Raw genomic sequence first — 10,848 nt, forward strand, 5'->3', positions numbered from 1 at the left:
CACGGCAAAATCTTAATCTCACTTTATCACCTTACAATGTTGCCATTATAGTCTGAAAAACATCTCAAGAAGCAAGAACCAGAAAAAATGCCCAATTTACAGAGACTTTGTTCTGAACCTGTCATCCAGATGACACAATCATCAATATCTACAGATGAAAGAAAACTAGTGGATGGAGTAGAAATCAAGATAATCTAATCAAATTCCAATCTCATATGTTCTAAATTAATCTAATCCTTACATTCAGAATTAAAAATATCATTGTCAAAACACAAAACGGGTCAAAGAAGCAGAGTATGGGAAGACATGATTGATTCCGTGAATCTCTTCTAATCCATCCATTCGGTTACTTTTGATTTGAATCCTTATCTGCTACACATGAAATGACAAAGCTTTGAGAAAAGGCCAACCATGTCATCATCTAAGTGGGGATTGACCTTTACAGTTGTATGGCGAACAAGAAGAAGCTGCTTTGCAACGAAACACACGAAAATCACATTTTGGCGAAACAGAGAGCATCAGAAGCCGTGAAGTGCCGTCGTGCACTACAACCGCTCCTTCTTTCTCTACCAAAACACCTGAGACGATCCTTTCGTAACCTCCGCCGCCACCAGCGGCCACGTATGCCACCAGCGCCGCCTGTACGGGCCCCAAACTCGGATTATACGCCGCCGATTCCATGTAGGACCCTCTATAGATATTCCCTTCCGCATCCATTAGCGCCACCCCTGATGGGCACTCGCTGTAGGGAGCATGAGATTGATTCGCTGCCGCCAACGCTGCGGATTTCAATTTCTCGTAATCTGCAACTTCGCCGTTCTCGGTGATGTCGCCATTAACGACGTCGTTGACGAAGGCAAGACCGTTGTTACGTGGTTCTAGGAGCAAAGGAACGTCTCTTTCAAGGAGATCGTCAGGGCCGAATCGTTGAGGGAGAAAGGTGGAGAGTGGCCGGAATGAGAAATCTAATTCTCCATTCTCGATGGAGGTGATGAGGATCTTGATCTCGGAAGCACCGCGAATTTCCTGTAAGAACTGTCGGCAATGGCCGCAGGGAGCGGCTGAGAAGGCAATGTATTTCAGTTGTGTTTCGCCATGGATGGCAGCGTTGGTCACCAAGAATTGCTCTGCGTGCACGGTATGGTGCAAAGGAAGACCAGAGAACTCGAGGTTTACCCCCAAGAAGATCTGACCTTTGGAACCTAATCCGACAACCCCGACATGGAAATTGGATATTGGAGGCCTGGCCAACTTCTGGGCTGATTTCACAAGGCGTGGTAGAAGTTGCAGAACGGTAAGCCCTGATTCTTTCACCATTGATTCCACTTCTTCTGCTTCAATCACGAATTGGTTTCTCCCCATTTCTTCACTTTTTCTCTCTCCTTATCTTTTCCACAAAGGATTCACTAAGAAAGATTGGTAAAATGAATTGGGTGCTTAGCTAATGTGATCTAATGAGTTTCAAGCTTATCTTGGTCTAGCAATGGCGGCTAAGAGAGGAAGGGTGGGAAGGAGAAAATTATAGACTTTGTTGCTTCCCCTTGTAATGGGGAACTGGGGATTTGAGAATTGAAATTTCAGCAAATCCAGTGAAATGTGGTGTGAAGTGAGAAGAACGATCTACAACTTATAAGAGTGGAGGCTGACAGAGATGAGAGAGAAGTTCTAACCGTTAGAAAACCAATCGGTTCGGTCTGAATTCACCGAGATCTCAAATCTTTCTTTCTTTTGGTAAACCGATACCGGTTCAAATTCAAACCGAATGAATAAATTAAATTTGGCCAATTTCCAGTGAGGGGCAAGAGATTACGTGTAATGCTACAGTCCACACCAGTACTTCCTCACACAGAGTCACCGTTTGTGAGATTCATGATGGGCAAATATGTACTTACACATGTTCATGTTTGAAGGTGAAGGAACCACGCCACTAGATGGCGTTTATTTTTTTCTATCCGCCAAATAATATATATAAAACTAGAATAGCGGTGGAGGGAAAAGCCACGAAGCGATAAAATGGCTGTACCTCTCCGCGTAGGATACGCCGTACAATACAGGCGACCAGTTGTGGTGCGTGCCTTTCGTTCTCCTGCAACTGCTGCTGCTCCAAACCCCACTGCGAGAGTGAAGAACTGGAGCCTTGGAACGGCTCGTCGTTTGGTATTAGGTTTTGGTGTCTCATTTTTTAGTCAGTTTATGAGCATGGCAGGTAAAGGTGGAGGACAGTCTTTCTTGGCTTCAGCAAGACAGAAAGGTGCCGTTGAACAGGTGAACTTCGATCGTTGCCTTCTGTATCTAATTAGTCGTCAATTACCTTCTTTTTCACGATTTTAGTATCTGGGTTTCTGTTTAAAATCTAAGTAGATTGTGATAGAATTAACCCACATGAAATTTTCACCTCAAATCATTGGTTTCACGATCGGAGTGACAAATTATGAATAAGTTATGTCTCCATGGCGTTTCTGCTTGCTTGGCTTCCTCCTAATTTTGGTTTTGTGAAAATTGGACTGGTGAATGGATGACAGTCATATCCATTACAACCTGAGCATGTATCAAGTTTCGACTTTTATTAATTCGTGCATGCGTGTGTTTTCTTACTGGCTCCGGGTTTAAGGTTTGCTGGGTTGGCGAGATATGCCATTGGAAGGAGAGTTGAATTCCCATTTTGTGTTCAAGACTGACTAGATGTTATGGATAATGCGTACGTTGCAAGTCTCTGCTATGACGGAGCATGAATTTCTATATTAATGAATAAAACCCAATTTGGTATCTAATTGCAACAGTGTGATTTCCTCTGGGATATCAATTTGTTATCCTCTGTAAGTTCTACTGGTGGGAGAGTTTCTGCTCCTTCGTCTGAATAATATTGATTTATGGGCGAGTAATTAGTCAAAATGGTGTCATAAAACAACCCTAAAGAAAACGGAAGAAGAATAATATGATCTACTTTTGTTTTCTTTTTCGATGTGATGACAGTGAAGTGAATGATTTTGTGATGTAATTATGTGAGTAGTGTATATGCTGCATCTTTAAGATCTCCCGTCATTCACTCCTTATTGGTATTTTGGAAACTTTGCATTCAGTTGTTATGTGTTTCACACCCTTCCAAGCGAAGAGAGAATAAGTTTGCAGCAGTTGCATCTAATATGGGAATTTACCTTTGATTCTGTGTGTGTTCCATGTTATTCATGTACCTGTGATTTGTTCCAATTTTCCTAGATTTCCATTGTTCTGTTTGAGCTTCCACTTGCATCAGAGTTGATATTGTCATGTCTTGAATGTCACTGCTGTTCTTAGAAATCTTTGGACTCCTAATGGATTCCTGATGTACCTTTTCTTTTTCTGGTGTGAAAGGTGCTGACAAACGTGGAATGGCCAGAACAATTTCCTTTCAAAGAGGAAGATTTTCGGCGATTTGATGAGTATCTATTCTAAGCTTATTACTTGTGCTGGATTATCACCTTTGGCTGGTTCCCTGAGTATTTCTGCTTTACCATCCTATGTGATATTCTGGAAGCGCCCCCCCCCAAAAAAAAAAAAAAAATGCTATTCTGCATTTGATGCTCTTATTTTTGTTTTCCTGCATTGTGAACACCCACCTTCCATGATTCTTAGCCAATTACTTTCTTTAAGCTAGTGGCTGAAGTTACTACATTGCACTAAATAAGGGATACCAACAAATAACAACAAAAGGTTGGTGGAGAAAATTTTAATAACAACAATGATCAATGCAATATTTAATATCGAGCAAGTTAAATCAATATGTAAAGGTTTCCATCATGATTTTGTCTCTTGAATAGCACTTATTTCAATAACCTTTATTATATATGTAAATTCTAAAGTTCACGGGTGACTTTGGTAGGTCGCCAGATTCATCGTTTTATGAGACTCCACGCTTTGTGACACACATTGATGATCCAGCCATTGCTGCTCTGACTAATTACTATTCCAAGGTCTTCCCTCCTAGTAATAGTCCAGGAGTAAGTCTTCTGGATTTATGTAGCAGTTGGGTAAGATTCATGATATTCTATATCTTAGGACTTCTTAAAAAAATAAATATGTTGATCTCACTTGGTAACTAAAGTTGGAGGATTTTCTTTTTCTCTTTTTTTTTCCTGGATCTAGGTGAGTCATTTTCCAGCAGGTTACAAACAAGAGAGGATAGTAGGCATGGGTATGAATGAAGAAGAGCTCAAACGGAATCCAGTAAGTTGATACAATTTTTAGATGTGCTGAAGTTTATTTCTCATTTTGTTGGATCTTTATATTAATCATATATGCTAACATATGTTGAAGGCTATTTTCATGGTTTAAAAGAATTGAGTGCAACTCTGAAAGTCTCAGCAATATACCCTAATTATATAGGGGGGCCAGGAATATAATTATCACTAAAATGGGTTTCTATATCATCAATGTATTTAAATGATGAAGTTGGCAATATTTTGTAGCAGCTATTGTCAAAAAACTGTGAACAATTCACTTGGAATTGATAAGAACATTGGAAAAGCAATCACTCTAAATGAATTTCTCCTATCGCCAATAAACACAATTAGAAGTATGACTTTTGAGGAACTCCAAGAAGTTGGAGAAGATTTCTCTGTTATTTTTAAGTCATGTTTTGTATTATGATGCCACTTTTTCGATTTATAGATATCTGTTGTAGAATTTATATGCCATCCTGTGCTTAGATTTAAACTAGTGTAAACATTTAATTGGCATTGATGCAAATATGCAATAAGAATCTGGAAATGCTGTATACCTATATTTCCTTTTTCATGTTTTAGTGGATTTTGTTCTATGGTTACATTTATATGGAAGAAAGGTTAGTGATAATCTCTAAAATGCAGCTTGAGTCTCTATCCCCTGTGTAACTGTTACAGTAGATGATCTGTGTGCTCCTTTGAGTCCCAGACTCCCAATGTGTAATCATGCTTGTTTTAATTCTTTGACTTTTAATTCTGAAAACTTTTTATCTTCCAATATTTCCATTACTTGAAACATTTTGGAATGACTCCACAATTATTTCTATTTCTTTTAGTACATCCAAGGCAAACCATATTAGTCTTGATGTGTTTATTGGTCTCTTTGACATCGACAAACCACTTGGTTTGATGTATTGATTGCCTCATTCCTCTGTCTTCTTTCAGTTTTTTGTTTCCCATCTCATTTCCTATCTGTCTTTTCCGCATCTCTTCTCCCTCTTTTCTGTTTAGATATCTGATTTTGTTACTTTGTTTTGTTTAACCCAATTACTTTGAAAGAATGCTTTGGACACAACACAGGAATTCCTATCCCCTTCATCCACTCAACTTTGTTCTTTGACCAACATCCTCTTCTGTCTTTTAGTTCTTATTAATAATTGAATCTTAACTGAGCTTACTAAGCCTTGTGCCATTTGAAGCATGAGTCTCTAATGTTTTATCTTGTGAGCTAAAGAAACTTTCAAAGAAGTTTTAATATTTTCACTGTTTTTGCAGGTTTTAACAGAGTATATTGTTCAAGATTTAAATATCAATCCCAAACTTCCGTTTGAAGACAAGTCTTTTGATGTTATTACTAATGTGGTATGGACATTTATTTGAATCTTATCTACTCTTATTGTCTCACCTCTGATTTCTCTAATTTTAAAGTTCACTTTTGTAGTTACGAAGTAAAAACCCTCAGAAAAAATCATTATAAACACATCTTGAGTCATTAGTAGAACAAAGGAAAAAGTCAATATCCGTACCACAATAGCACTTGTTATGGAATCCACACTCAGTCGGTGGTATGATTCAACTGAATGTCTGAGCAGAATGCTACGAGTCTAACATTCTTCAGGCTCTGATCATCATTAGGTGGATGGACTTAAGAGTGAAGACTTCATAAAATATCATCATATCTAGATATCGCTCTCTCAATTAGATGGGGGTGGCATTGCCTTCTGTGTCAACCTGTAATGTCTTGCAGGTTAGTGTAGATTACTTGTCAAAGCCAATTGATGTTTTCAAGGAGATGTATCGTGTTCTCAAGCCTGGAGGTCTAGCCATAATGAGGTAAGGATTGACTGTGCTACTTAAATTTTCTTTGGTTATATTTGGAAAGTTCATCACTTGTCAGAGGAATTCTGTTTAGAAGTTATTCCTTGAATTTCCTATAATATGACAGAATTTTGCTTCACTATTATAGCTGTGTATGCTAATCTGTAATTGGAAAAAATATAAAATATATCTGCTTGGATAAACTATTCTAGTTGAGCTGGTATTCGTATTATATTTTCCTTTTTCCTTTTTTGCCCCCCGGGGGGATGGAGGAGGTGGATTTGGAGAAACTTTGATGGATCAAATGGTGCATAACATGCTTATTTTCATTGTATGTCACTGCCAGTTTTAAATAGCGATCACAGTCCTCTAGCCCAAGGTTTGAAAACTCATCTCGTTTTGGTGTTTTGGTCCTACTGAGATGACCTAAATTTCGGTGAGATTTCACTGAAATAACATAGACAATGCCAAGTTTTATTTTCATTTTTATTTTCTTGATACATCTATGGCAGGTGTTCATAACTGAAGCATGGAAATGGCATTTTTTATTTTATCTATAATAAACGTTGTGATATTTATTGTTTCCCTCTTTGTACTCATTCTTTGATGGGTTTTTGTCCCTGTTCTTGTGCTTATCAGCTTTTCTAATCGTTGCTTTTGGACAAAAGCAATCTCTATATGGACATCAACTGGTGATGCTGATCATGTTCTGATTGTCGGGTCTTACTTCCATTATGCTGGAGGCTTTGAACCTCCTCAGGTACTTGATGCCAAATTTTTAATTCAGTACCATCAGAATTTTGAATTTGTGCTTTATTGATATCATATAGTCTAAATGCTCAAGAACTCCTCCACTTGATAATTAATATTATATTAGAAGTGGCATTGATTAACAATTGTAAAAATCATTTTCCTATTGGTAGCGTGAGTCAACATTTTAAGTTATGCTATCCATGGATGACACTTTAGGTTATTTGAGGACCTTTTCTTCCCCCTTCCCTCTTCCTATATGAATCCATCCATAAATAAATCAATCCTTCCTGTCTGCTGCACCCTTTTAATAGCCTTTTATCAATTTGATTTCCAGCATCTCTATCACTTGGAGGCAGTTCTTTTTGCTGTAGACCTGATGTGTAGTTCCCTCAGACATTTCTGCATGGTTGATGCCATTCTTTAGTTTCAGTGCAAAAATTTTCAGTGTCAATCTTGACATGTGCTGGTGATATCTCAACTTTGAGATAGAAGAAGTTCATGATTCTCTTCTTTTATGTTACCTTGTTCTTATGCTGGTCTTTGACTCCATAGCATATGCTGATCCTAGGTTGTTTGGACAAACAATTTTATGCCTTGTTAAATGATTCCTTTTGACTATTTACTTTGTGGAAATGTGAACTAATTAGATAGGGCTTTAATTGAGCTGAGTAGAGTTATATTAAGACCTTGAATGCATCGGGAAATTATCCATTCTAAGTTAGTCTAGAGCCTGTATGTCACAATGATGACTATTGCAAGAATGTGGTTTGCATCTGTCTATTCTTTGGCCACTGATACATTTGAATCCCTTTTTGTTTTCATGAGTCAAGGAAATTTTAGTTGATTAAGATGAGGCCTAGTTTTGGTTGAGTCGAGTCATGTTGTATGAGCCTGAATTTGTATGGAAATCATTTGTCTGTCAAGTCCTTAATGGGTTCAATTTTGAAGTGAGCTTACTACTTCCTGCTGCTAATTGAATTGTTGTTGGCAAATCCATTGGAATTACTCATTGAGGATGTAGATCCTGTGTTGGAAAGTTAAGATGTCTGCCCTAGATTATTGCAAGAGCAAAACATTTGAGTGGTTCCTAATGCAATGAATCCCATCTCCTTGTGTAGATTATATCCATTTGTTGCTGTACTATTCTTACCTTTAAGATAACATTCACACCTATGGTTTCCTTGTGTAGATTATATCCATTTGTTGCTGTACTATTCTTACCTTTAAGATAACTTTCACACCTATGGTTTTCTCTGCCATTACTTGTCAGCACTCAGAAGGCAATTTATATGATCTAATTTTTTGATCTTAGAGAAGTATTTGACTGATACATTTGCAATTTCTTTCAGGCATTGGATATATCTCCGAATCCTGGTCGTTCAGATCCAATGTATATCGTGTATTCTAGGAGAGTTGCTGCAGCCTAGTCATACATGTTCAGTACCTTTATGCACATAGTTTGGAAGTGTCAGAGAAAATTCAGAAGTGGAGCTGAACATTGAGAAATTCATTATTTTTGTATTGTATTTAAATGCATTGAAAATTTTGATTTTTGAGTGAAATTTAAAATTTTCTTGGTAAATATTTTCTGACCTGTAAGTATGGTCTAATTGCACCTTCCCTCACCTGAAAGCTGATTGTGTTAGACTTAGCATGGAAAAGACGTCCTTGCCCCTTGTCTGCTCCTTCCTCAAAACTAATTTTCAAGTTAAGGAGTGCCAGTTTTGCTGATGTGGTGTATGGAAGATCTCTAAGAAGGGAAGAAAATTCATTATCTTTCCACTGTAGTTTCAAATGCTATTACTTCTTTAGTTTTAAACTCTGACCAAGAGTCTTGAAAATCTTTGATCTCCAAATTAGGGGAATTTTCAACCAAACTAGCTTTGAAAGCTTTGTTTTAACTCAAAATTTTTGACTTCAAAAATGAGTTTTTCTTCTTGGTGCAATTTCTTTTGGAAAATCAACATTCATCCTAAATTCAAGATTTTTTTGTGTGTTTGTGTTCAAGAATTCCAATTAATGCTACCTTATCTCGGGGGCTTTAATTTAACCTTTCTTGTGTGTTTATCTGGTGATGGTGCATGTTAAAGCAATCTAGAGGGGATAAGTTTGTTACTAGTGGATTAGCCTAATTTTTTTAATTATTTATAAATTTAATATTAAATTGACAAATTTAAATAAAAATAAACAATTGTAATCAATTCACAACATAAAGAGTTTTATGGTGATTTGACTTTGCAAGTTTGCGTCCCTCCTTTCTTGGCCTCAATAGAGATTTCACTAATAATTTTATTTCACTACGATGGATGGAGAATTAAACCCTTAAAATTTGTGTTCAGTAGGATAAGAGCACATTTTCTACAATTCTAATCAAAATCTAAACTGAAATTATACAACTAACAAACGTATTCAAGAATGAAGATATGAAATTACCTAACAAGCGATCTGACACTTTATCCCTTTTGTGAGAGTGATGCAATGATGGAATGAATGCACAAGATGAATGTATGTGCCATCAAGGAGACCCTAAATGCCTTCAATCACTTCAAGTTTGGCTCTAATGAGTTTGCTTTGACAGCTTAGTATGTTCTTCAAAAGTTAAGAGAGTGTGAGAGGCAAAAATAAGTAAACTTTTAATAACTTGAGAGCTTGAGAGAGTATAGGGAGCTAGTAACCAATGCACAAGGTAAAGGCTATCGAATGGGAGTGGTTGGGCTTATATACGATGACATTCAAATCATTAGTCCAACCCCCCAACGGCTATGTCTTGGCTAGATAGCGCCTTCAACTTAAAAAATAGACGAACCGTAGGCATATAGTTGTTGCTCGGATGTCGTCTTCTCAAACAAATTGATCCATCTAAGCTATTGTGATGCACACAATCTTTAGAGCACTAAGTGGATTTTAAGGGCTTCTTGGTCCTCCTAACCAGCCCTATGTCTACTCACACTCACCCAACATGTCTGAGGTCAATTAATAACATGATGCATATAATTTCGATGAAAATGATTGCAATTACATTAATGTGTGCATGAAAGTGTCCTAGACCGTAGTTTACTAAATATTCTCCTTGAGCTTGAGTTAATTTCCATTATTTATCTTGAGTCTTCTTCTACTCCATTTTTCATGCTCATCTTGACTTTGTCTTTATGTTCATCTTAAATTTGACTTGGTCTTCACTTGACTTGAGCTAAGGCAATTAGTCTTGAGTTGGGCTTGATCCATTTGCTCTCATATTGAATTAGATACTTACAACTTAATATAACCATTAATATATTGTGTTTTATTATTTAAAAAATGGGTAAATATCACTTATCAAACTTCAACGTTTATGGTAGATACACATTAAGTTACACATCATCCCCCTCTGGGAGGTCTTGGAACTTCTCCACGTGCAAAAATCCAACCAAACTTCAACGTTTTTACCATTCCCAAGCTCTCAACCTCCTAGCATAAACAATTCGTGTTTGAGGTGAAAATACTATAAAATAGGGTTTTAGAGTACAAAAGTGTGAAATTTCCCCGAATCTAGGTAGTGGGCGGTTGATCAAACCGGTTAACCGACCCAATCAACCAACCACATATCTTCTTCATATGATTGTCGATTATGACGGCTTCAAAGGGTAGGATCCTCAAAACATGCTTGACTCAATGATATCGTTTATCTTGGGTTTGTCCTCTAAAATAGGTTTCCGTTAATGCCAAAATCTCCTCTTTATACCTTATGGGTTGATTTTCTCTCTCCTCTTGAAATCAATCAATGTTGTTGAGTCTTCTTCTAGTCCTCCTAGGTTCAACTTCCAAACTTCTAGTCTCAATTCAAATGATCCAAAGTTGCTTCCTACTTGTGCTTCAGGTTTGCGGACCTAACACGATGGATTATCATATTAGAATTTTAGGAGATTTCACAAGCACTCTACAGGAAAATCTTGGTAGTGTCATAATTTCTGGCCCCATCATCCTTCCAATCGGAGGATTTGAGAACTTCTATTTCAAATGGATGCAATTCAAATTTATCACTAAAAGGATCTATGGATGCTAACCAGAGGAAGACCTACCCTACCCCACATTTTTCGAA

The 10,848-nt window shown here is 37.3% G+C and overlaps 1 protein-coding gene and 1 pseudogene across 2 annotated transcripts; one reads left to right on the top strand and one right to left on the bottom strand.

The window, feature by feature from the left end:
• Positions 1–1,584, bottom strand: LOC149021642 (cytidine deaminase 1 pseudogene; annotated as a pseudogene).
• LOC149021643 (S-adenosyl-L-methionine-dependent methyltransferases superfamily protein) lies at positions 1,566–8,391 on the top strand. Of its 2 annotated transcripts, none has more exons than XM_089149865.1 (8): positions 1,566–2,265; positions 3,352–3,419; positions 3,860–3,977; positions 4,123–4,203; positions 5,475–5,561; positions 5,947–6,032; positions 6,657–6,777; positions 8,120–8,391. In XM_089149865.1, exons 1-8 carry the CDS (start codon positions 2,014–2,016, stop codon positions 8,195–8,197), a joined length of 891 nt encoding a protein of 296 aa, XP_089005991.1. In that variant the 5' UTR covers positions 1,566–2,013; the 3' UTR covers positions 8,198–8,391. The 2 variants fall into 2 exon arrangements, with proteins under 2 accessions (XP_089005991.1, XP_089005990.1); XM_089149864.1 differs by having other exon boundaries at positions 3,860–4,007; positions 8,120–8,385.
• Positions 8,392–10,848: the final 2,457 nt, after the last annotated feature.

The sequence above is a fragment of the Hakea prostrata genome, chromosome 3, assembly GCF_041222555.1.
Source record: "Hakea prostrata isolate BN-2017 chromosome 3, UWA_Hpros_2, whole genome shotgun sequence".
In the NCBI taxonomy this organism is placed as follows: Eukaryota; Viridiplantae; Streptophyta; class Magnoliopsida; order Proteales; family Proteaceae; genus Hakea; species Hakea prostrata.